We start from the raw sequence: 25,013 nt of genomic DNA, 5'->3' as shown, positions 1-25,013 counted from the left end.
TCATCGTCTGGACCAGGTTGGCTCTAGCTCTTGTCTCTCTGCATGGAATTAGGCTCTTCAGCTTTCAGATAGGGCAGATACCAACATCCAGACTCTCAGGCAGGTTTGTGGCTGCACTGTGTTCCACCATTTAACACTTCTGATCCCTGTGCCAGGGTTTTCCCACTCTCCTTAACACTTCTGTAACCTCCTTCCTGAGACAGCTGAGCACATTAGTTCTTTTTGCCCATCAGAGCACAAGACATAGTAAAACAAAACCAGACAAGGGGATATATGGCAGAGTAGCTGAGCTGAGGTGGAAGGAGAGGCATGATTGCATTTTGATCCTTTGCCTTCCAAGCCCAGCCTTGGAGAGAGGATCAGTCCTTATTTCCAGTTCAGGGAGCATCTTCCTCTGCAGCCTTAGTGCTGGACAAGCTCTGAGAGGCTGCCATGGCCCTGGGCAGATTAGGGACAGTGATGTGAGGAATGGAGAGCAGTGATGCAGTCCATTTTCCAGCACACATTTCTGCCTCTGATTTCTTGTGGCAATGAAAGGAATGGTGCTGCGCAGGGAGGAAGGGAATGTGTACCCTCAGTTGCTAACAGCATTTGTCTCTCTGGCACATAGAATCATAGAATCAACAAGGTTGGAGAAGACCTTTAAAATCAAGTCCAGCCATTACCCCAGGACTGCCAAGTAACTGGGAGGGCACAGTGCTGCCATCGCTGCACCTATCCTTCCAGCACACTTTAACGAAATGGTCACTTTCTGGGAAGAAATCTATGAAAACAAGGTAGAAGTTTCCATGTTTGGGGGGGAGGGACATTGCTTACAGGGGCAGAAGTAATTTTTATTTCAGACAGAAGGCTTGGCTACTGAGAATTCTATAGAATCCCAGACTGGTTTGGGTTGGAAGGGGCCTTAAAGTTCAGCCAGTTCCAGCCCCCTGCCATGGGCAGGGACAGTTTCCCCTATACCAGGTTGCTCCAAAGCCTGTCTAAGCTGGCCTTGAACACTTAAAGGGGGGGGGGGGCAGTGGGGATTGGGGCAGCCACAGCTTCTCTGGATTTGTCTTCCCAAGTGATTTTATTTCAGTGTTTGGTCAGGTTAATTTCTGCTAATTTCAAGATGCTTTCTGTTTTATACTACCTTTTCCTTAACTGATTGATTGGATCTTTATTTTTAAAAAGCATTCAGTCAGGGAACAGGGCTTTCGGAAGCAGGGGGTTGATGTCAGCAGATGACTTCAAGCTGTCTCTAAAAAGCATTCATAAATTTTCTTTGCACTTTAAATTTCCCTTAAGTTTAATGATTGTAGCATGCTTATACCTCTCAGGAAGTGGAGTCTTTGCATGTGAGAGAGGAAAAACAACTTTAAATATTTGTAGATTCCTTAAAGGTTGAGATGAGGTATTTGGGCCCTGGTTGTGCCTGTTGGTTGATTTTCCTCCTGGATCACTGTATGCCGAGCATGCAGAGCGGGTCCAAACCTTGGCAGGTGTTTCTGACTGTTGGTGGAGTTGCTGTTGCACTGTGCTGCTCATTTGAGCCTGAAATTCCTACTGCACTCAGCTGAAAAAGCTGGGATCTCCCATGCCTGTACAGCTGTCTGGGCTTACACCTTCTCTTTCTCCCGCTCCCCTAGAAATGGATTTATTCACTATGTCTCTCCAGCTCTAATGGGTTTTCCTGGGGTGGTGTAGAGTACTCTGTGAGTGTCCCATTGCATTAAAGGAAACAGTTCCCTGCTTGAACCCTTCCCTGCTGAACCAGCTGATGTTTGCAGGAGAAGCAGGAGCAGAGGGATCTTCTCCCACCCATAAGGTTTGTGGAGATAGCCGGGAGACTTCCCGTCTCCCATTGGTCTCAAAGCTCTGCTGGGCTCCTGATGTCAGACTGGCTCTGAGTTACCTGCAAAGCGGCGCTTTGTTTTGTGCTGTATGACACACTGCGCTGCCAGAGAAGCCACCTAAACCACACTTAGGGGAAGGAGCACATGTGTGCTATGAGTGCAGCTGGTTCCAGACTGGTGGCAGGCTGATGGTAACACTTCCAGCATCTTCAGCAGGAGTCAGGGAAAACTCTTTTTGGTCTAGATGAGCTTCATGCTGCTGCTTCTGAGACAAGGCCTTTTTCTGTCTCTTTCTGCTCTATCCTAGCTGTGTATGTTTGATGGCTCTTGCATACACATATGTTACAGGAGCCCTGAATTCTGCAGAAGGGCTTCCTGTTCTTGGACAGACACCTAGTGCATGTCTCCTGAGAGGAGACTGCCATCTTCACCAGTACATCCCTTATCCAGCATTGCTTGTGAGTCTCAATATACCAGTATGTGTCCAAAGCTCCTTCATGCTCTTACTGATCTCCAGAGTGTAGAGGGCTCAGAGGACTCCTGAAGTGTGCTGCTGCTGAAATTTTAAGAACAACTGAAGTTTGAACCTGTGAAAACATTTTCCTAGTGCCTTATGCTTGTGAATGTTGTGCAATGGATGTAGCTGAGGTGGGACAGAGCAAGGAACAACTTCAGTAGTGTCATTTCCCATTCACTTCAGTCATCTCCCTCTCCCTTGCAGTGTCTTGGCAGGCAGACAACCACAGATCACCTCTAGCAGCCTGGGGATGCTTTTTTATACTTTTGAGATGTGGGGTTGTAGAAACCTCACACTGTGTGGTTGCATTTGAGAGGAGCTGTGGTCTCACTTCTGCCAGTCTTGGATTCAAAGGGGTTTGGGAGAGACAAAGCTGCTCTGATGGCTAAACCCCATGATGGAGGACATGGGCAGTTGTTCACCAATCGCACAAGTCAGGGTGAGTTTGCTACTCTCCATTGAGGCCATGTTATATATGCTGTACTTATTTCATGCTTTATTTCATTTCATGTTTTGATTGGCCTAAATGTTGCTTGGTTTGTATATTAATAAAGAGGCATTTTAACTACCCCTGATGTTGGTGATTTGTTGCACAGGAGCTTCATGTGTCCTTCAGGATCCAAATCCCTAGTCCTAGTCATCTGGATGGGATCCTGCTGGGATTCCAGGCCTGTTGCAGGGTTTATCTAGCCTTTGGGAGCTGAGAGCTGGAGCTTCTGTTTTAGGTTCCAGGGAGAGTCAGAAGAGCCATAGCAGACATGGATGCAAGGTCTGCATCACCTAATGGGGAGCTCTGCCTGGAGCAGTGGTGTCAGGCTCTGCTGCTGGGCAGTTCTTGCTTTGCTGCAAAAATGTAAATGACAACTGGTGGGCCATGTCCAGGCCTAATGGAGAGGAGAGAGGAGAGCAGAGCATCCACCCAGGCCCACCAAGCCTCCTGCTCCCTTTCCCTCCTTTCCTGAAAGTGTCTCTGCCTGTGGCAGGGGGTTGGAACTGGATGAGCTTTAAGGTCCATTCCAACTCAAACCACCCTCTGATTGAAATGTAGAGTGTCTTGAGGTAAAACACATTTCTAAACCAGTGTCTTGCCTCCCCTCAAGGGTTCTGTTGGAGGTGCCATTGCAGGAATTGCTTCTTGCTGCCTTGTTTGGTGTTTGAAGGCTGGTGGGTCCTCAGTCCTACTGTCCTCCACCCCAAGTCCATTACCCTGGTACAGATAAAGCAATGTGGTGGCATGGCAAGAGCACAGGATACAGGGGACTGCTCTTCCCCTCCGTAAATGTGACAATCCTCGCAAAGCTGTTCTTTTTGCCTTTAGAAGATGGAACATCTGGAAAGGAAAGCGACAGAGGGAAGAAAACACTTCAGTGTTTCAGGTTTGCAGGACTCCTGGGGTAATGGTTGGACTTAATGATCTTAAAGGTTTTTTTCCAACCCGGTTGATTCTAGGGTTCTATGCAGCCAGCAGGGCTACCAGAAGGAAAACACAGCGCAGTTCTGATGCATGTTTTTTATTGTCTTTTCTTAAAAAAAAAAAAAATTAAGACAGTTGTGTGCAGAAATCTCCACGTACACAGAGGCTACAGCCAAAGGCACCCCCTGCTCCCAGCCCTAGCTCAGAGCTCTGGTGTCTCTCCCTGCAGGGTGGGAAGTGATGGGTGCTCCATCAGGCACTGTGTGATGAAGACCAATCCTGGGCACCTCCTCTCTGCCCATAGCCTCTGCCTGACACCTGCTCTATGTACAGTACAGTGGTGCTCATCACAATGGCTCCCTGCCAGCTGTGAAGCATCCTCCTCCTACACCTGGCCAGCAGCTGCTGTGCCAGAGAACCAGAAGGTGCAAGTCCTAGTGGGACAGCTTAAATAAACATAATAATTAAAACCCAAAAGGGAATAGGGGAATGAAGTCAGCCCAATAAAAATACTGTCAGGGCAGTAAGGAGCCACAAGCAAGCCAGACACTGGCACTGTGCTGCCAATGCATTTGGTTCCTGTGTTTGGTAACCAGTGCCTCTGCTTGCCCTGTGATTGTCTGGCCTGGCCCTGGTCAGCCTTGTCACACTGGATTTGGCCTCTCCAAATGCCATTTGCCTCTCTGTGTGCCTCAGCAGCATGTCCCAGCTGAGAGCCAGCCCGGTGTGAGGAGGGAAGCAGTTCTGACTGCTGGATAACCCAGCCAAGCCCCCACCACTGGCAAGGGAGCGGGCACAGCCCAGCGCAGCTGACAGGAGGTTGTCAAGGCACTCATTGTTGCTCGTGGTTTTGTGGGTTTAGTTTTCTTCCCATAAAAAGAGGAGAAACAACCCAGGAAGGTGGAGACTGGGGCTCGCTGCAGCCTGTCCCCATGTCATGGGGTTTGAAGCGGGGCTTCGGGCTGGCTCTGGTGGTCACAGGTCATGGATGGGCTGCTCGTGCTTGTGTGGCACCACTTCTATCAGAACCCACCATGAAACTGAGGGGATCAAAGCCCTGTGGACAGAAAAGATTAATTTTCCCAGCCCAGGGGATGCTCAGTGCCTGCTCCAGGTCACCCAAATGCTCCTGTTTCACGATTGCAGAGAGAAACCTCAGGAAAAAAGAAAACCGAAGCAGAGAAGCAGGTAAGAGGCTGCTGCAGGAGAGCCTGATAAAAAAGGGTAAAATCATAAAGGGTAAAATCCCTATGGTGATTGTTCCTCAAACAGCTATTGCAACCCGGGATCCAGCCCCACAACCCCTCCCCTGTGGGGTTTCTGCCACCACCATGCCAAGCATCAGAGCGGTCACCAGTCATGCAGGCAGGTCCCTCTCTGGGGTACCTTTTCCATGGTTGCCTTTTTCTTTCCCACATCTCCTAAAATAATACCAACCTAAACCTGACCCATCTGCCTGACTGACCCAAATAAAGTGGTTTTGGTTGTATCTTTGGGGAGGCACTTCCCTTCTGCATCTGTTCCGTGCCACAGGAAACCCTGGGGACCCTAAGGACACTGGCTGGACAAAGGATGATATCAACAAAGTCCCACCTTCATAAACAGAGCAAAGACTTTGGGAATTCAGCTTCTCACAAGAGCTGTCTGTAGCAATGCAGAAGCAAAAGCACAGTTCGTTCACCCACTAAAGCTATCTCTAATCTGTTATTTTTCCCAATCCAAAAGCCAAGGGAAAACTTGTCTCTTCCCCTCTGGTGGGACTGGAGCTGCTGCTGCATTTTGCATCTCTTGAGCATCCTGCAAGCGCTTGCAAAGCCCAGTCCAAGGGCCAGGGCTGCTGTTCCTGTGCGGTTCTTAGCTGCCTTTTGCATGGTCACCCCTGAAATCCATCCTACCCTTCCTCAGTCCTTGGACAGAGGAGCAGGGATGATCAGCCCTGGAGCCAGGATTCCTCTCCATCTCCCAACCTGGCTGTGACAGCAGCCAACAGCCTGCAGCAGAGCATTGGCTTCCCACGGCCACCAGCTCCCCACGATGGGTCCATGCGATCCAGCTGCACCAGGACCTACGTGACGTGTTGGGAGGGAGCCTTCCCTGGGGAAGCAACAGGGGCAGCTGCTCCAGGTGAATAAAAAAACCCATATCAAAAATAAAGGAAGCAAGAAGCAGCTGTTCCACCAGTGAGGCTGCTGGGCCACCAGGTCTGCCTCAGCCCAGACATGATGCTCAGGTGCTCCCCAAAGTCACCTGGGTTCGGGGGTAGGGGTGGGGGTTGTCATCTTGTTTTAAAAAGAGCAGCATTTGGTTTGACTGTAAAGAGATGCAAGGCGGCAGCTGCCGCCGTCGGTCACCGATTGTGTTCACAAATCCCTTCTCAGCTGGGTTTCTTAATAATAATAATTAAAAAAGCAGAGAGTCTCCTTTAGCTCTGAACCTGCCTGGCTGCTGAGGCACCGAGCAAGGCCAGGCTGGCTCCACCGGTGCTCCGGGGAGAGCTGGGCAGGCTCAGTTCCCCCGGTACACCTCAATCTTGCTGGTTTTGGACAGCATGTCGATGATGTGTGCCTCAAAGTCGGCGTCGTGCACTCCCGTCTTCCTGAACTCCCCAGCGTAGCGGTTGTTCTCCCAGTAATGGTGCCAGTTACCCCGGCTGTCAGCGCCAAACCCAAAGACGTTCACCTGCAGATGTGAGGAGGAGGATGAGCCAGCCCTAACCCTCACAGTGGGCTGGGGACCCCCCTTGGATAAGCACCCACAATGCTGCTGGGGGGGATTTCACACCATATATCCCTCTGTTTGGCCTTTGCACTGCTCAAGGCTGCCCATCAGCATGAGGGTGCCCATCACCATAGTGTCAGGCAACTGGAGGAAGTGAAACTGCTGCAGTTGGACCCAAAGAAGCCACCTTCCTCCTTAACCAAGCAAGGTTCAGGGTCCCAGCAAACCTAGCCCATGCCAGCCAGGTCCCCACAGCCCAGAGGAGGACCCTGAGGAGCCATCACCCACCTCATCACAGACATGGAGGGCAAAGAAGAGCACCAGCATGCCGGTGGAGGGGTAGCGCCCATGGTGCTCCGTCCAGCGGTCATGGATGTACTTGAAGAAGGCAGGATTGTAGATCTGCACCTGGGAGGACACGCTGGGGTTAGTGCTGGAGCCGGGGTTACATTTCCCTTGGCATTAGCACCCCAGAAAGGACCACCAAGATGTGCACAGGGACCCTAGGAGAAGATGGGGTGACAGGGGCCATGGGCAAACGGGTGCTCATCACAGCATAGGAATGAGCCCTCCTTACCTTTTCTTTGTCCACCCGCAGGAAAGGCTTCACAGGTGCATACGTGCTGGGAAAAAAATGGAGAGGCAGGTGAACAACCAGAGGTCCTGTGTCCTCCAACCAAGGGAGGAACCCAGGGGAGACGTCTCGGTGGCAGGTGAGTGACCAGCTCAGTTCTGCAGGTGCCAGCCGCGTACTTACAACCTGATCTGGCCCGTGGAGAGAGCACTGGCAATCCAGAGCAGGTCCAGGGTTTTGAAGGGCACCAGCACGAAGCTGACGTTAGCAGGCAGGTTCTTGGCACTCTCGGGGTACATGAAGTGGTGTGTGGTCCGACCGCCCACATCACCCTCGAAACCCATCGTGGGGGCCTGGTTCATCCTGGGGAGAGAGGAGGGAAGGTGACACCCCCTTCCCAGCCACCCTGCTCCCTTGCAAATGACATGGGTGTCCCCTGTGATCGGCTGAAGGCTGCCAAGGGGCAGTTTCCCAGCCCACTGATGCTCAGGGTGCTGGGAAGAGCTGGTGGTCCCCCCAGCCAGCCCAGGGGAGGTGGCAGGGCTGGATTCACTCTAGCACCCACCAGAACCAAGCAGCTACAACAGGAACAACCCCCTGGAACCTGCAGACCAGGAGAGATGCTGCTGAGGTGCCCAGTGGGAACTCAGCACCCACCGGTGCTGCCGGCATCACCTCGTGCCTCTGTGCTGGCTGCAGGGCTGAGGGGGTCCCCTGCCCTCACCGCATGATGAAGTCGTGCCTGTCGATCTCTGGCCCATAACCAGAGCCACGCAGGTTGCCCGAGTTGCCGACCACGGCGCAGCGGCGGCAGTGGTGTGGGTCGCGGGAGCGGTAGGGATCCTCCCCTGGCACAATCTGGAAGAGCTTGCTCAGGACCTCATGAGTGTTGTGGGACTTGAACTGGGGCTGCAGCATCTGCGAGGGGTGGAGGAGAAAGGTGTGGGGTCACCAGCCAGTGGCGGACAAAGCTCCCCGTGCAGGAGGTGTGGGGCACTGATGTCTCATTGCTCACCATCCACCATCTCTGGACATCAGGTGGCAGGTCCATGTTGTCCTTGGTCCACACCGGGGACACGGCGCCATTGTAGCGCACATCAAACCAGTCAGCAGCCCTAGCCTCGTCGGCTGGGCAGCGGCGGCAGGAGCAGCCCCGGGGGTATGGGCCCCCCTTGCTGAGCCGCTGCATGCCAGCGTAGCCAGGCACAAGCTTCACCCGGTGGATGCCGCCCAGCCCGCCGGGGTCCAGGTAGGCAATGCTGTGGTGGGAGTAGGTGAAGAGGAGGGACATGACGAAGACGAGTAGGAAGGCAGCCGAGAGGAAGCAGAAGCGCAATGAGCACTTCATGGTCGGCAAGCGGCTGAGCCGGGGAGGGCGCCCACTCCGGCATAGGGCTGGGGCATAGGGCGCAGGATGGCGTCAGCCAGCCAGCGAGGGTCCCTACGGGACACAGAGCTTCAGTTCACTGTGGCGGAATGGGGAGAATGCAGAGCCCCCCAGCAGCCACCACGCTGGTCTCCTACCTGCCGGGCTGCAGCTTTCCATCCGCGTGGTGCAGCCTCAGTGAGAGCACGTGCTGCTGGGTGCAGGGATCTGGCACACAGCACACCGGGCTCAGCCGCGGCACCACACCTCAGTGGCAGCTCCAGGTCCTGGTCCTGTCTGGCTTTTAGCTGTGATGGTGCTCATCATTCCCTGCATTCAGTTGATCTGCTGGCATGCTGCCCACCACCACCGGCTCGGGAACATGGCCACTGCGATACCAGCCTGAAGTGGGAAGGAAGGGATGATGCGTCAGGTGATGCACATGGTGATGCAAACGGTGGAGCTGAGGGGCGCACTGAGCAGGAGGAAGGTGCTGGGGGGCCACAGGGTTTGTTAATTCCCATTGAGCTTTGCAAATGCCACCCAGCCCATCCCCAGACGGGACAAGCCGGTACGAAGCGAACAGAGGTGCTCCTGACTAGCAGCACTGGGGGAGCTCCCAGGCTGTGCCCTCCCCATCTCTGCCAAACAGAGGCTGAACCATGAACTTGCCTCTGGAGCTGAACCACCGGCTCCTTTCTGAGGCTCAATCCTCCTCCTCTACCAAGCCACAAGCAGCCCCTCCAAACCGCTCTTCACCAGCTGCTGCCACCACCGACAGGCAACAGCCACGTCACAGCCCCGCGGGGGCCCTACGGGTACTGACACCACTGGCTGTTGTCCCCCTGTGTGGCAGCGTCCCTTGGGAAAGGTGACCCTGAAGGCTCATGATCCCGATGGCTTAAAATAGCCAGGGCAGAGGTGCTGGCGCCTGTGCCAGGGGAGGAACTGGGGAAGGCAAAGCCAGACCCTCTTCAGCCAAAAAAACACAAAATAGCTGAAAATCCCCTTTTAACACAGCTGCTGAGCTGGGGCTGGGTCCATCACCCTGAAAAGGGGAGGAGGATGCCAGGGCAGGACCCCCCATGGCAACATCACCTCCAAAGCTCAGCACTGGCCCCAGTTAGGCCAGTGCAGAGGCCAGCAGCACTGATTAGGACCTAGCAGGCACCAGGATGCCTCTTTCCTCTAAAAAAACATCCTATGCAAGATCACAGCTTTCTTCCCAGGGATGGAGGCTGCAGAGCACTCCCAAAAGCTCCTTGCTGGAATGGGCAAGACATAAGCATGGCCCAAAAAACCCAGCCCGAAATCCCATCACACAGAAAGCTCCTGCCCAAATCATTATTAACCCACAGCCAAGTGTTTGTCCAAAGGATGACAGCTTTTACAGAGATGGAAAACAGGTGTGTGTCCCTGGCATGATTGTTGTTCAAGTCTCTTCCCTGTCTACAGGGGTATTTAATGTCTCTGTGGGACACACACAGCCAGCAAGTGACTGCAACGAGTTTTTGGGCTGCTGCAGTGGAAAACGCACGGGTGTTTGTTAATGGAGGGTTGCATTCAAGGGCCATTCAGGACAAAGCCAGTCAAAAGCTCTATATCCCCCTCAGATGCACCATGCTGGAAGGTTTTGGAGTTAAAAGGCAATTTTGGGCTCTTTTTAGCTGTGCCATTGCAGGGATGCCAAGCAGGATGGGCTAATCCCCCTTCCCCAGCTGCCACCGCTCTACATCCCATGGGGCTTTTTAAAGGCTAAAGGAAATCAGCCATCATGTGCTTGTGGTATTTTTGTTCCTGGTGAAAGGGGGAAAACTCCCTTTCCGGCTCCTCAGCCCAGCTGTGTCTTGCCTGCCGCATCCCAGCATCTGGAGCACGTTTTGTCTTGGGCCTTCCAGAGCTGCCCCCGATGGAAAACCATCCTCCAGCCCAGCAGCCTGAAATCCCAGTGGTTTGTTTGAGTCATCCCTTCCCTAGCAGGGGCTGATGGCTGCTGTCATCTGCACCGGTCATTGCAGACCCCAGCAGGGACACAGCACCTACACATCCATCCACACCCCAGTATTAACTATACCACTGCTGCCAGCTCCCAAAATCCAACCCAACCTGTCACTGCCAAATGAAACCCCACTGACCAGAGGCATTGCAGAGGCAATTTGCATCAGGGTTTGATGTTTCCTTCTTAAAATAACAGGGAATTGGGGGATTTCTTCTGTGGTGAGTGAGCCCAGCAACTCAGCAATACCATTAAATGTCCTCTCACTCCCAAATTCATCCCCAGGTCTCCTTAATTGCCTCCTGAAGACCACGGGCTCATCAAACATGAGTTTCTCTTTGATTGCAAGACATAACGAAGCGAGGTTATTAAAAGGGCTCGCCAAATTGCTCTGCTGCTTTTACAGTTGGATGATTTTTTCCAATCATATCATCTTTCCTTTTGGGATGTATAAGGTTTAATTTCAGGATGAATGCTGGAGAAATGTGACTGACAGCCCAGGGGCCTCGAGGATGTCTTCCCTTCTCCATCAGTTATAAAACCACTGAGCACATCCCCAAGCCAGCTTTTTTTTTTTTTTTAGGTCTTTTTGGCTTTGTTTGCTCATTTCTAAGAAATCTTGAGGCTGTTGCACTGATTTCCTTGCTAGTAAATGACAGGGTGGGCACAGGAAGGAGCTGACACCAGGAGATGGGGGTCACCTTGCTTGGGGCCGATAAGAAGGGGCACGGAGGAGCAGAGGCAGCATTGCCCACATCAGCTGCTGCTCCTCAAAGGCATGCTGGGGCTGGGTATTCCAAGAGTCATTGAAAAACACGCCCCTGGGTATCCATGTTCCACCCTTTCCACAGCCCCTTTGCAGGGATGTCACCTCTGCCACTGCTGAGCTAGTGATCAGGTGCTGGAGCTGTGCCTGGCTTCTGTAGGTGGAAGAGGGAGCAGTGTGTGGGGATGGCTCCATCTCGGACCAGCATTCCTCTTGCTGTCATGGATGGAAAAAATGAGATTTAGCAATTTTTTTGCTTTAAGAGGAAGGGAATTGAATCTTCCCCTTCAGCCCCAGGCAGAAAGAAATACCAAGTCATGATCTGTTCATGTTCCAGGCCTGGCTTCAGCAAGCTGAATTACTATAAACACTCAAAACCCCTCAAATTCACTTTTTTTTCCACAGCCCAACTGCTGCCCAAGGTCGCAGCCCCCACCTCTCACACACCCCCCCCCCCCCCCCGGCACTGCTTTAGCTGGGGCCGTCAGCTCATGTTAGCTTGGAACGGTGACCAGGAATCTGCCAGAGGCAGCGCGGGAAGGGGCAATGCTCCTGTCCTTCTGCATCACTTGGCTTCCAAATCCAAACTGAGACCCAGCAAGAAAAGTGTGGTTAATTAAAAGGTTCTTTCCCACACTGTCCATCCAGAGGGATCATATTTTTCCCCTTTATCTGTTTTGTTTCCTCTCTGGAAAGGAAAAGAAGTGAGCCCAGTGTTGGTGCTTTTTCTCCCGGTTGTTAAGTGATGCCACGAAGGGCTGATGGCACCAGGGATTAACAGGAGAAGCCAATTTCATGGGTTAAGGCATCGTCACCACCTGACAGCAGTAAGGATCAGGTAACTCATTCTTTATCCTTTTAATTAATCATACTCTTATCAACCAGCTCAATCAACTAATGAAGCCCAGTTAATTGGTTGCTGGCCATGGCAGCAATTCCAGGGTTTCCTCGTGCCCAGCATCTGAAGAGGTTATTTCAGGCTCATCCCTCAGCACTGGGATGAGGCCAGGAAAGAGCCTGGGAGGCCAAATACCCGGCATGAAGCTGGGACAGAGCCAGCCACTGGTGAGGTCGTTTCCTATGGGATTTGGGGGTGCAGGGGAGGTGCCAGCAGTGGGAAAACTCAGAAAAGGATGCTCCCATCCTTGTGGTTGGAAGGGGCTTGCAACATCCCCAGCCCCTGCACTCCAGGGGTGTTGATAAGCCCAAGGCCACACTCTTCCTGTGGCTTCATTATGCCCAGGCGGAGGCACTGGAGGCAGCCTCCTCTCTGGGGACAGGCAGGGAGAGGACAGGAAGTCCCTGCTCAGTTTGATGCAGTGGAGAAACTCTGCCCCCCCCTCGGCCTTGAATGCCTGCAGAGCCAGCCATAGCCAAGGGCAAACCCAGCCGTGCTGCCCTGCACCCCCAGGCACCTACTCCAGAGCCCCCAGTTTGCACCAACTGCCTCACTGCTGGGTACTACTGACCTCACATACCACCAGGTCAGGTATCACCAAGCCACCAGGTTGTGTATCACTACATCAGATACCACTGGTCTGGACACCATGGAGCTGGGTCACACTGAGCACCCAGATTCAGGCTGGCTAGCAGATGGGTGGTCAGTGAGTACCAGCAGAGCAGAGGAGCAAGAGCCTGGTGCTCACCACCATCCACTTCTTCCTCTCGTTCATCCTCCCTCCAGCACCCCATGCAAAGCACTCCAGAGACACCCCCAAATTGGTCTCCCCCCCATCCTCAGCCACCTGCAAGGATGTGACACACTGCAGCAGGCATGGTCCCCAGCAAGGGCAGACTCCTGCTCCCCTTCATCACCAGCACCCAGCAGGGAGGGAACTGCTTGCCCTCCACTGTTACAGCTCATTTTCCCCAGCCATAAGGTTCATGATCCATGCCTCACCAGGAAAAAATGTGCAGGAGTGCAGGATGGGCCAACACCAGGCTGCAGAGCTGACTCCAGCCATGGCCTTTTGCCCAGGGAAGGCAAGCAGGGATGTGAGGCCCCCACTGCATCCCTCTTCCTGGAGCTCAGCAGCTCCAAGGATGGGAAGTGGTAGAAACCTGAAGGCTTTGAGGGCTGGTTGATGGGTGCTGTGACCAAAAGTTTCCTTTCTCCCATAGGACACAGCCCGAGCAGAGAACTGCAACCTGCTTTGCTTGTGGGCAGGGCTGAGAGGACCTTGAACTTGTTAGGAAAATTGTACCTAGGAGATTTCATCACAGGGATGTTAGGAAAGGCTCCACCATGGATCCTAGGACAGACCAACAACTGCCAGGGGCTCCCATCAGATATAAAATAAGAGCAGGACTCAGTGAGGGAACCCAGCTTCTCCTCTCTGCTAGCCAGGGCTCTGCTTGTACACTTAGAGAGAAGGAGCATTTGCATGTTCCTGATCAGCCCAATTATGGCTGCAGATCAAAGGTCCCTTGCTAGGGACATGGTGGCACCCATGGCAAAGTGCCTGCACCTTGATCTGGTTTCCCAAGAGTGACTGTCACTGGGGTTACTTTAGAGCCCCACCACTGAACGGAAAAAATACAGATTATATATATTTGTTATTAAACATATTGTATATGTTTATAGGTATTCATCATTCATCCATATGTGGTTTGGGGAGCACCTCTGCGAACTCTGCCACAGAGCCAAGACCCACATTTCTTGCAGTCTCCAAAAAGGCTTTTGGAACATGCCAATGGCAAAGGACAACTTGGAGCTGAGAGATCCCCTAGAGCCCAAGACGGAGGTTCACGGCCTCTCCCACTACATCCCAGGCCCTCAGGGACCGGCAAGCTCTTATAAATCATAGCTCACTGGGAAGCACCGAAACCAACCGAGCCACTGGAGAGCAATTAGCAGTTTGAACTCTTGCAAGAATTAAATGCAGCAGGAGGAGATGAAAGCCATTAGGCTGCTGGGACCGTGGTGTGTACCAAGCTGGGGTGGCATCTGAAGTGCCAAGAGCTGGCAGGAAAACCATTTCACCCTTGGAGCCACCAGTGCCTTTCACCAAAAAGTGCCAGTCTGGAGTTGTTTGGGCATGAAAATTCAAGCCCAAGTCAGTTCCCCCACTGTGTGGTTGCCAGGGCTCTCCTCTCCTGCCTGCTCTCCTCTCCCTGCCTGCCTCCAGCACCGGCGAGACGTGGGCGAGCAAGCAGAGAGTGTTTTGCCATTCCCAAGAACCGCCATGAGCTCCTTGGAGGAGAGGGAAAGGCTTTTGACAGGCAGCTGCTGCAGGCAACCGGCAGCGGGGCTGCTGCTCGCTGCCAGATGGGGACAGACACACAGACAGACAAGCAGGCAGACGGGCACGCGCATGGTGGGTTGCGGGGAACAGCAGCTTCCTCTTCCCGCCCCAAGCATCACCACTGCGGAGGCAACATCTGGCTCTAATAAAAGGGGGAAAAAAAGGCAAACCAAGCCCAAAGTGCTGAGCAACTTCCCATCGCAGCTCACTGCCTCGGGATGGCTGGGATGTAGCCAGTGCTGCTGCTCAGGGCCATGCCAGAAAAGGGGAGATCCACAGATAATGGGGAGCAAAACTACCTCCACCAGCATGGAGCCCACACATCCTCCTGGAGGGAAACGCAGTAAATTTGGGGGCTCTGAGGTTATTTGGTTTCATTCAGCCATGTTTTTCCCTTGTTCACAGAGAGAGGGGATATGGCCCTTCATCCAGTCCAAGCTTCCCTGCTGTCTAAGCACCCTCCTCATACCCCAAAATCTTCCTTCTGCCATGGGGAGTCCTTGCTCTGGGGAAATATCTGGGAGCTTTGCAATGCACGCTCTGGCTTCACAGATGGAGCCCCAGCAAAACTTCACCTTCTCAGCAGCACCCAAGTCCCCAGCATGCATGGGGACCCCTTGCATCCCCAGGCCCTGAAAGCTGGGCTCCAGCACCCCAACAGCCGCACTTTGGCCGGGGAGACACCCCCTAACCCCGGAGGGTTGGAGGCTGACCGGCTCCCACACTGGCGCCGCCACCCAGCACACAGCCGCAAGCAGGGGACACGTTCCTGCTCGGTGACAGTTTCCAACCCTGTCCCCAGGGCCGCTCGAGCTGTGTTTGTGAAATCCTGGCTGCCACTACCCCAGCGAGGACGCCGTGTGTCACGCAGCCATGTGTCACTCTGCTGCTGACGACCTCACATGCACATTGTCACTGCTGGGCACTGAGGGCACTCTCAGACAGCCTCCCCCTTTACTCCGGTCGCCGCTGTAGCCACCCCAGCTCTGCCCCCAGTACCCCTCACCTGGGTCCGTGCTCTGAGCAGCACCCCGGGACACTCGGCCGGCGAGGGCCAGCTCCCCGGGGAGCACCCCCAGCCCGACCCCCCCCCCCTTCCAGGGCCGAGCATCCTCTGCGGGGCTAGCACGGCGGGGCCCGGCCCAGCACATCCTCGCTGGGGCTGATCCCAGTACATCTCGGGTGCGTGCTCCCCCAGCAAGGGGGCAGCTCCCGGCCGCCCTTCCCCAGCGCACCCCGCTGTCCCCCCTGCCCCGGGCCTCTCTCCGCCGCCGTACCTGGATGGGCTCCGTCACGGCCCCGCCGCCGAGCGCACCCGGGCCCCTCCGCCGCTGCTCCTGCTGCTGCTGCTGCCGGCCCCTGTTCCGCGCCGCGCCCTCCGCGCCGCGCGGGGCTGTGCGGGGCCGGGACAGGCCGTGCCGCGCCGTGCGGGGCGGGGGATCAGGCCCGGCATCCTGGGAGATGTAGTCCGCGGCCGCCCTGGGGGCTTGTGGGACTTGTAGGAGGAGAGCCCACCGGGCCCACCGGCACCGCCGGTGTCTGTCCCGGTGCACTGCTCGGTGCATCGGCTACCCCCGGTATAACCCCCCGGTACCCACCGGCACATTGCAACCCCCCGGCATCCATCCTGCTCATCGACGTCTGTGGACGCCCTGTACCCCGTCCGTGGTACCCACCCCCGTACCCACCCCGACACATCAGCACCTCCCGGTACCCAGACCCGCACATCGGCATCCCTCTGTGTCCATCCCGCTACCATCTCCCCATCCCCATGCCGGTACCCACCCGGCACATAAGCACTCCCCGGTACCCACGACTGCACACACGGGGCACCCACCAGCAGCCCACGCCGCCACCCACCCCAACACCCCTAGGGCATCCACCCCGGGGGACCCATCGGCACCCACCACTGGTAGCCGGCTCGTCACAGGGGAGCCGAGCTGAGTCCGAGCGGGTTCGTGATACAAGTGAGACAGGGCACTTAGGGGTGCGCGCAGCCGCCGGGTGAGGGGGCCTTTTTGGGGCAGAAAACATAAAAAGCCCATGATCCCTCTGCAACCACCCTAGAGGCGGGAGGGAGGCACTACAGCGCCGGGGCAGAGGTACACGGTACCTTTAAGCAGCCCGGCCTGCCCATGCGCGCAGTGCACACTGGAGGATGTAGTCTCTCACCACTGGCCTTCCCCAGGGGGCCTGGAGGTCTGGACTACATCTCCCAGCATGCACCGCGGAGCAGCACAGGGTCCAGTGCAGCTATGGCGGTGGAGTGGAGCGTCTTGGTCCTCACCTGCCAGCGCGGTGGTTGTGTGTCCGCCTTCCAGCGAGGCAAGCGGCGGGGTTGGCGCTCGCCCTCTCTCCCCGGGCTGAGCGGGGAGGAGCGGGGGGTGCCAGCTCTCAGCGCCGCCCGCCTCTCGCTTGGCAGAGCTGGAGGTACGCCGGCTGAGGGGCGGTCTGGGCCCGCGGCCCCCGCCTCTGCTCCTGGCCGTGGAGGACCCATGGGCCAGCCTGGGCAGCGGAGGGGCCACCCTCAATGCCTTGCTGGTGGCGGCCGAGCACCTCAGCGCCCGGGCGGGCTGCACGGTGAGGGGCCTTCCCCGCCGGGAGAGCGGGGTGCAGCCTCTGGCGGGGCCGGGAAGGCTACAACAGGGTGGGGAAAGGGATGGCTTTCCTGTCCCCAGTGACTGTTCGCTGCACTGCCCTCCCAGGTGGTGACCTCCGATGTCCTGAAGGAAGCCCACATCCTCATCCTGCACACGGTGAGTGCCGGCCTGCGGCCCAACCTGGAGTGCTCCAAAGCACCCTCTTCCTCCTTGTGACAACCCCTGCATTCTCCTTCCCACCAGGGCCGTGACTTCTCCTTCGATGACTGTGGCAGGGCCTTCACCTGCCTGCCTGTGGAGGAGCCCAGTGCTGTGGCTGAGGCTCTTGTCTGCAACCTGGACAGCCTGCTAGGAACCATGACACACCGGGTCTGTGTGGCCTGTGGAACGGGGTTCTGGGCTAGTGCTGTGCAATGCTGGGCACCCAGGTGTGGGGGCCTTCGGGATGCCTTCAGCTGGCTCCCAGCAGGGTGGGAAGGGTGTGAGGGTTGGGCCTCTTCCCTGCTTTCCCTAGGCATGTGGCCCTTGTCTCAGCAGCTCTGTGTGGGCTCCCCTCCCGGCGTGTGGGTCTGCAGCACCGACATGCTCCTCACCATGCCCTCAGCACCAGGTGAGTGGTGCCAGCCTTGCTTCCAGCACCCTCTTTGCTTTGCAACAGGGGGCAGAGCCTGCAGCACACCTGGTCCAGGACTGCACTGTTCCATGAGGGTGTGGATGCTTGGGCATTGATGACACATGTACAATTGGAGCATCCATCGTGCCCAAAGGAAGGTGGCCAAGGCTGAACACCGCTTTCATCTCATCTGCCATGCACCCTGTTGTCAGGCAGTTGGGCCTTGGGCAAGTATGTATGCTGCCCCAGTGGACACTGATCTGTGTCCCTCTCCTCAGGGATCAACTGGGATGGCCTCCAGGGTGTCAGAGTAATTGCAGTGCCCGGGAGCCAGGCATATGCCAGGAACCACGGGGTCTACCTCACTGATGAGCAGGTCAATAGCAGCTCCTCCTCCAAGGGGTGCCCTTGGAGGCACAGGGTTCCTTACCCCTCTGGTGCCTTGGGTGCTGAGATCCCAGCCCTGCTGTGGCTGCTTGGCTTGGGGCTTCCTGAAAAGCTCATTGTGGTGGTCTCATTCCCAGGGGCTGGTGCACAACATCATCTACAAAGGCACAGAAGCCCAGATCCAGCAGTGTGCAGGGCCTGATGGCACCGTCCCACTGGTATGGCATGACTTGGGCATTGGTGGCCTCACCAGCCCTGTCCCTTGTGTCGCTGTGGCTGTAGTCTCAGCCCTGCTGTGCCCTCGCAGGTGTGCGGTGTGGTTTTCTTCTCCTCGGATGCTGCTGAGCAGCTTCTGGCCACCCATGTCATCCCTCCTCTGGATGCCTGCACCTACATGGGACTGGACTCGGGGGCACCACCCATCCAGGTGACAGCCCCTCTGCAGAGGACAGGGTGCCTTACCCCATGGGTGCTGCTGCTGGGCATCTCTTTAGGGTCTGCTGCCCTCTAGGGCTTCTGCCCCCCATACCACATTTGGGTGGGAAAAGTGGTAGGAGGGGGGCATTCAGCAGGAGGGTGGGAGTCAGAGTGGCTGCACCCAACAGGTCCCTTCTCTCCCCAGCTCTCCCTCTTCTTTGACATTGTGCTGTCCATGGCAAGGGGGGTGACAGAGCAGGATTTTGTGAAGGGTGGTGGTGACACTAGTGTGAGGAATGCCCGCTCCGTGCTGTGGGCAGCTCTCCACACGTTTCCACTTAGCATGGGTAAGTGATGATGTAGTGGTGCACTGGCATGACCCACACCTGAGCCCTCTTCCCCTGTGTGGGGAGAAGTGGCATGGTCAGGGCCTGGCTGTTTCTCCCCACAGCTGCAGGTCTCCAGGTCTTTTCTGTCCCCCTTTGACGGGGGTATGTTCTCCCTGGCTGTCCTTGGCTCACATGCGTGTTGGGCACAGCCACATTTGCCATTGATGTGCTGACAGCTTTCCTGTCCCTCACAGCCTGCATTTCCAATGCGTCCTATGACTACATGACCACCTCTGCGAGCGACCACATCCGCAGCCTGACACTCCTGCCCAGCTCTGCCAGCCACCTCTTCTTCTGCAAAACAGCCCATTCCCATGTGGATGTATGTCCTTCCACCCCCACCCTTGCTCACACACATGTTCTGGTAGTTGCTCTAGGCTAGGACCTGGTGCCACGTGCCTCTGTGCCCTTGTCAGCAGCCCTGTCTCCTGGAGGATGGCTCTTCGGTCACCAACTGCTTGCTGGAAGGAGCCGTGCGGCTGGCAGCCGGAAGCGTCATCCAGCACTGTCACCTCCAGGTACATGGCTGCGATGGGAGTGACCCCAAGTTCTCAGTACACTGGATGGGCAGCAGGGTGAGGTGGCCCTGGCTGGGATGTGGGACCCACGACTATGAGATTTGCCATGCCCTTCCTCTTTGGGGCTGCCTTTCAGGTGGTGCTGAGGACCCTGGCAGTTGTTGCCCTCCCCAGGCACAGGGACCAGGTCACCCCTGGCCTGTCCCTCCCCAGGAACCAGGGCAAATCATCTGTCATGGATGTAGGCCTTGGCCTGAGTTTTTGCAGTTCCATATCCCTGCAGCTCCACAACAAAGCAAAGTGTGTTCCTCTGGTACCTGGTTCCTGCTGGCCCCAGCTTGTCTCCCAGGGTGTTCTTCCCTTTCTGATGTTGGGATCTGGCTCCAGTTTGGGGACTCAGACCCCTGCTGACTCTTCACAGGGTCCCCTGGAGATTGGTCCTGGCTGCTTGCTTTCTGGCCTTGCTGTAGGCTCCTCACCAGCCCTGCAAGGCTTTCCCCTACGTGACGTCGTCCTGCAGGGCCATCATGTGCAGCTGCGTGATCTGCCCTGCCGTGTGTTTACTCTCAGCGGCCGCCTTGATGACTGGCAGGTACAGGGGTTGCAGGGTGGTGAGAGTCTCCCCTCAAAGCCAGCGTGTAACCAGCTGCTCCATCCTTCTGCAGAGTCCGGCTGAAAGGGCCACCTACCTGAACATGCCCTGGGCTGAGTTTTTCCATCGGACAGGAATACGGTAGGTACCATGTGCCAGGATGGGACAGGAGACCTGGCTCCCCTGAGGGTGGCTGCAATGGGGAGGTGTCATGACCACCTCAACCCATCCTGCATTCTGGCTGCCCTCTGGAAGCTGTCGTCAAGGCCCAGGGTAGTGCTGATGGGCTCTCCTTCCATCAGGGAAGGGGACCTTTGGGATGCTGAGATGCCGCAGGGGAGCCGCTGCCTGCTGAGTGCCCGGCTCTTCCCAGTGTTGCATGCCCACGAGGCACTGGGGCTGGAGGACGTGCTGTGGCTGCTGGCACCAGTGGCTGGCAAGCGTCTGGCACGCTGGCGGGCAGCCTGGCGCATGTCCTGGCAGGAGCTGCTGCCCTGCCTGGACAAGGCGGCTGAGCTGGGTGCCCGCCAGGCCCTCTTCTTCCTGCAGGGCCAGCATAAGGTGCGGCGTGTGCTGCTGGAACGCCAGGACAGCAGCCTCCTGCCCTTAGCCCGCAGTGCTGTCCATGAGGGCTACCATGAGGCTCTGCTGGGCACACTGGATGAGGGTGAGCTGGACTCACATGAGCTGTGTATTGCATCTTTGGGTGCTATGGCTGTTTGGTGCTCCCCACCCTCTCCTGTGACACCCTGTCATTGCCACGGCACCAGCAAACCCGGATGGGTGCAAGCCATGCAAGTCCTTCCCTTGAGCCAACTCATTGCGCAAGTGGGGTGATAAGACACTGAACAGGGTGCCCAGAGGAGCTATGGCTGCCCCATCCATGGCAGTTTTCAATGCCAGCTTGGATGGGGCTTGGAGCAACCTGCTCTAGTGGAAGGTGTCCCGGCCTATGGCAGGGGGTTGGAACTGCATGAGCTTTAAGGTCTTTTCCAACCCAAATCAGTCTAAGGCTCTATGATTCTATGGCCTGCAGCCTGGCTGTGGCTTTGCAGCTTCCTTTTATTTTCTAGTTGCCTCCACGGCTGGCGACGCTGGCATTGCAGCACGGGCACTCGCCTGCATCGCTGAGGTGCTGGGCTGCATGGCACGAGGAGAAGGGGGCTTGCGGAGTGGTCCCGCTGCCAACAGGGAGTGGGCCTCAGCTTTTGAGCGCCTGGAGAGTGGGGACATCGCCAGTGGTGTCTGGGAGCTGGCTGCTGAGCGGCAGAAATGGATGAGCAGGTGAGGCTGGGGCTGATGAGCTGCCCTATCTCAGGCACCAGCAGAGTCATGGAGCTGCAGTGGTGGGCTCAGCATAGAATTGTAGCATGGTTTGGGTTGGAAAGGACCTTAAGACTGTCTAGTTCCAACCCCTGCCATGGCCAGGGATGGCTCACACTAGACCATGTCATACAAGGCTGTGTCCAGCTTGACCTTCAACACTGGCAGGGATGGGGCATTCACCACTTCTCTGGGCAACCTATTCCAGTTTCTCACCACCCTTACAGTAAAGAACTTCTTCCTTGTATCTAATCTGAACTTCCTGTTTCAGTAAACCCATTACCCCTACAGTTGCTGATGAAGAGTCCCTCTCCAGTATCCTTGTAGACCCCCTTCAGACGCTGGAAGGCTGCTATGAGGTCTCCACACATCCTTCTCCAAACATCCTTCTCTTCCTAGGCCAGCTCTGCTGGTGAGAGCAGCTCGGCACTATGAGGGGGCTGAGCAGATCCTTGTCCGGCATGCAGTGATGTCCTCGTGCCAGTTTGTCACTGTGGGACAGGCAGAGCTGCCACCCCTGGGCCACTGGGTGCAAGTGGTGTGTCCAGCCCGCCTGGACCTCTCTGGTGAGTGTGTGTGTCCCCTGCCTCAGGCATGATCCATGTCTCACCCCTGTGGTGCAGGGAGCTGATAGTGAGCACCCACAGGTGGCTGGAGTGACACCCCCCCTATCACATATGAGCATGGTGGGGCTGTGGTAGATGTGGCGGTACTGGTGGACGGATGCTGGCCCATCAGTGCACGGGTGCGGCGGATCAGCGAGCCAGAGCTACGCCTAGTCAGCCTTGGTGGGACGCTGCAGAGCGAGGTGGTGGCGGAGCTGGTGTGCCGGGAGCTGGAGCACTTGCAGGATTACTGCCAGCCACATGCACCAGGTGAGGTGCCACCAACCACACAGACCAGCTCCACACCTGTGATGTCCCCCTGGGTGTCCTAACCCCATGGTTCCAGGGTGCCCCTTTCCGAGGGTTGACGGGGTGAGAGAGCAGGTGTCAGCTTTGCTTTCTCTTTTTGTTTTCAGGAGCCCTGCTCAAAGCTGCTTTCATCTGCAGCCAGATTGTGCAGTTCCCCTCACAGAAACCCTTGCAGGTCCAGCTGATGGAGAACTTCAGGGGAGGTTTTGAGGTGCACACCTGGTCCAAGCTGCCCCATGGGTCTGGCCTTGGTAAGTCTGTAGGGACAGGGCTGGGGAGTCCCTCCTGCTGCCAGCATGGTGATGGGGCATCGCCCTTGCTGCTCCTGGGCTCTCACCAGCATGTGCCTTACCTGTGCTCCCTGCAGGCACCAGCAGCATCCTGGCAGGAGCTGTGATGGCGTCGCTGTACCGGGCAGCCGGGAAGGCTGCCAGCACTGAGTCTCTCATCCACGCTGTGCTGCACCTGGAGCAGAGGCTCACAACAGGTAGGCACCAGGGGAAGCTGTCAGCCCATAGGGTGAGGGCCTGGAAGTGTCTGAGGCCCTTCTGCTGTTGCAGGTGGCGGTTGGCAGGATCAGGTCGGTGGGCTCGTGCCAGGCATCAAAATTGGGAGGTCAAAAGCCCAGCTGCCGCTCAGGGTGGAGGTGGAGGAGATCCAGGTGCCCAATGGCTTTACTCAGACCCTCAACGATCACTTGCTGCTTGTGTACACAGGGAAGACGCGCCTGGCTCGCAACCTGCTCCAGGTAATGCCAGGGTGCCCCCGGGTGCTGCAGTCTCTGGCTTCTGCTTTCGCCATGGGCTCTGGTGCCTGTCCCCTTCTCTGGTGCAAAGCTTTGCCACCAGAATAGGAGCTGGCACTGAAGGCTGTGTGTGCAGCACTGCCTGCCTGGGTGCTGCTGGACCCAAGAGGGTGATGACAGGGACATTCTGGCCTCTTTCAGGACGTGGTGAGGAACTGGTATGCCAGGCTGCCCTCAGCTGTGCAAAATGTTGATGCGCTGGTGAGGAACGCGGAGGAGTGTGCCCAGGCCTTGAGGCAAGGTGTGAGCCCCCTCTCCTGGGCCAGGCTGGCCCTTCTAACAACTGAAGGAACACAAACCTCCCCAGGGAGAGTCTGTGCAGTCCTGGGGAGACAAAATTCCTCCCCCAGGCCCACCCTCATGTTACAGGCAATGTCCCAAAATTCAGACTTGAAAAACAGACTTTAAGGAAGGGAGGATGAAACACATCGAGGCTGGCTGGTGTTCTCCAAGTCATTCATGATGGGGCTGGGGACCATGCCTGTCCTTTGCCATGGAGTTATTTGGCCTTTAGCTGTTGGAATGCTGTGGAGGAGCTGAAACATTAGAGCAAGCAAATTCTCCCCCTGTGGAGGATTAGAAATAAACAGCAATGTGACAGGGCTAGATTTGCTTGCTTGACAGGCAGGGCTGATTGTAATGGGGTAGATGAGAAGGCAGAATTTAGCTTGTGCTGAGCAGGAGAGGCAGAGACCTGCCTCTTGCGTGAGAAACAAAGGGAGATAGTTTGCAATATCCTCTCCTGCAGGTAACCTGCCACTCATTGGAAAGTGTCTGGACTGCTACTGGCAGCAGAAGAAATGCATGGCACCTGGGTGTGAGCCGCTGGCCGTTGGGCGCATGATGGATGCTCTCCGGCCCTATGTTTATGGGCAGTGCTTGGCTGGGGCTGGCGGCGGTGGCTTCCTTTACGTCTTAACCAGAGCCCCACGGCAGAAAGAGGTCTTGCACCAAATTCTAGCCAAAACTGAGGTGAGACATGAGCTCCCAGGCAGTTCAGGGGCACAGGTGAATGAGATGGGACAGTGGGATGAGATTGATTGTTGTCCCCTTACCTCTCCCCAGTCTGTGGAGGGCAGGTCCGTTGCTGGCTTCTGCCCCACCTGCATCCCTGTTCTTTGTTTCCTAGGGGCTGGGCAACTTCAGCATCCACAGCATCAAAGTGGACACGAGTGGTTTCTCGGTGAAGGTTGTGGGATGTGATACAGAAGACTGTGCTTGGCCGAGGGAACACATGGCTGTGTGAAGAAGGCCTCTGCTCTGACCCATTCCTGGCAGGCAGGCAGGGCAGGAGAGGCAGGGCAGCAGCCAGCTGCTTTCCAAAGCAGGGACATCTCTGATGATTTAGAGGCTGTTGCTTCATTTGGCTCCAGTAGGTGCCTTAGGTCTTTATGTGGCCTTTTTGTGCTGCTGCATGCCCCAAAAGCCACAGAGGCTGGAGAAGCTGTCACAAGTGGCACAGGCAAACCCATACCTGGAGGGGAAGCTTAGCCAGAAAGACAGCTTGCTAGGGCCTCCAGGCTGATTTGAGGATTTCACTCCAGCTTTCATAGTTCTGCAAAGGGAAAAGAATGGGCAGTTGTGATGCTGCCTCTAGCAGGAACCTTCCTGCTCTTCGTGCAGCAGAGACTGCCCAACTGGCACACATGTTCCTGCACCAAGAATGTACCTGGATGTGGAATCAAGTCCTGCCCATGCTCAGAGACTATCACTGCAGCAAGTTACTTGTCCCTGCAGTCACTCTGAATAAAACAGCTTGTTTCCAGTAGGTGTTTTATTTTCCCTCTCTCCCCAGCAGAGCTCCTCCCTCCCAATGAGCTCTCAGAGTCCCAGCAATGCACAAGCAAAGCTCTCCTTGTGCAGGTCCAGCATGTTCTGGTTACTGGCCTCTTACAGCCCTGGCTGTCAGAGCTGGGAGTGCTGCTTCAGGAGGCAGCCATGCCTGGCAGCCCGCTGGCTCCCCGTGTTAGCTCTGGGGTATTTGTACTTGTGCTATGCCAATGCCAGCTGGGGGCAGGAAGAAA

General features: G+C 56.1%; 2 protein-coding genes across 12 annotated transcripts; one reads left to right on the top strand and one right to left on the bottom strand.

The window, feature by feature from the left end:
- Window positions 1–3,860: 3,860 nt before the first annotated feature.
- Window positions 3,861–16,460, bottom strand: ST3GAL2 (ST3 beta-galactoside alpha-2,3-sialyltransferase 2). 5 transcript variants are annotated; one of them, XM_034072979.1, is made up of 9 exons: window positions 15,709–15,827; window positions 11,292–11,402; window positions 8,583–8,826; window positions 8,074–8,499; window positions 7,783–7,976; window positions 7,242–7,421; window positions 7,062–7,107; window positions 6,773–6,892; window positions 3,861–6,445 (listed from the first exon to the last, which is right to left on the bottom strand). In XM_034072979.1, the coding sequence occupies exons 4-9, from the start codon at window positions 8,404–8,406 to the stop codon at window positions 6,272–6,274; spliced, it is 1,047 nt and encodes a 348-aa protein (XP_033928870.1). In that variant the 5' UTR covers window positions 8,407–8,499; window positions 8,583–8,826; window positions 11,292–11,402; window positions 15,709–15,827; the 3' UTR covers window positions 3,861–6,271. The 5 variants fall into 5 exon arrangements, with proteins under 5 accessions (XP_033928870.1, XP_030907730.1, XP_033928869.1 ...); XM_031051870.2 differs by lacking the exons at window positions 11,292–11,402; window positions 15,709–15,827 and adding an exon at window positions 16,339–16,460; XM_034072978.1 differs by lacking the exon at window positions 11,292–11,402 and having other exon boundaries at window positions 15,709–15,856.
- Window positions 16,461–16,658: 198 nt separating this feature from the next.
- Window positions 16,659–24,757, top strand: FCSK (fucose kinase). Of its 7 annotated transcripts, XM_031051890.2 has the most exons (23): window positions 16,659–16,756; window positions 16,854–17,011; window positions 17,137–17,187; window positions 17,275–17,400; window positions 17,569–17,641; window positions 17,923–18,020; window positions 18,169–18,249; window positions 18,339–18,458; window positions 18,654–18,795; window positions 19,032–19,159; window positions 19,254–19,355; window positions 19,777–19,947; window positions 20,021–20,088; window positions 20,250–20,614; window positions 21,021–21,231; window positions 21,670–21,836; window positions 21,918–22,145; window positions 22,292–22,435; window positions 22,552–22,671; window positions 22,745–22,932; window positions 23,131–23,230; window positions 23,738–23,961; window positions 24,119–24,757. In XM_031051890.2, exons 1-23 carry the CDS (start codon window positions 16,687–16,689, stop codon window positions 24,233–24,235), a joined length of 3,252 nt encoding a protein of 1,083 aa, XP_030907750.2. In that variant the 5' UTR covers window positions 16,659–16,686; the 3' UTR covers window positions 24,236–24,757. The 7 variants fall into 7 exon arrangements, with proteins under 7 accessions (XP_030907750.2, XP_030907748.2, XP_030907747.2 ...); XM_031051888.2 differs by having other exon boundaries at window positions 17,275–17,641; window positions 19,257–19,355; XM_031051887.2 differs by having other exon boundaries at window positions 17,275–17,641.
- Window positions 24,758–25,013: the final 256 nt, after the last annotated feature.

Source organism: Melopsittacus undulatus, chromosome Z (genome assembly GCF_012275295.1).
Source record: "Melopsittacus undulatus isolate bMelUnd1 chromosome Z, bMelUnd1.mat.Z, whole genome shotgun sequence".
Taxonomy (NCBI): Eukaryota; Metazoa; Chordata; class Aves; order Psittaciformes; family Psittaculidae; genus Melopsittacus; species Melopsittacus undulatus.
This window is presented reverse-complemented; position numbering and strand designations above follow the sequence as displayed.

What these genes read in the sequence shown, in the direction of transcription:
- ST3GAL2 (XM_031051870.2), bottom strand. Translation starts at nt 8,406, where the DNA reads ATGAAGTGCTCATTGCGCTTCTGCTTCCTCTCGGCTGCCTTCCTACTC. An exon ending in ATGTCCAGAGATGGTGGATG is followed by an intron (nt 7,977 to 8,073) that starts GTGAGCAATGAG and finishes CACCCCTCGCAG; the next exon opens with ATGCTGCAGCCCCAGTTCAA. An exon ending in CCCTCCATGTCTGTGATGAG is followed by an intron (nt 6,446 to 6,772) that starts GTGGGTGATGGC and finishes TCACATCTGCAG; the next exon opens with GTGAACGTCTTTGGGTTTGG.
- FCSK (XM_031051887.2), top strand. Translation starts at nt 16,687, where the DNA reads ATGGCGGTGGAGTGGAGCGTCTTGGTCCTCACCTGCCAGCGCGGTGGT. An exon ending in TCCAGCACTGTCACCTCCAG is followed by an intron (nt 19,356 to 19,776) that starts GTACATGGCTGC and finishes GACTCTTCACAG; the next exon opens with GGTCCCCTGGAGATTGGTCC. An exon ending in GCCCCATGGGTCTGGCCTTG is followed by an intron (nt 22,436 to 22,551) that starts GTAAGTCTGTAG and finishes TGCTCCCTGCAG; the next exon opens with GCACCAGCAGCATCCTGGCA.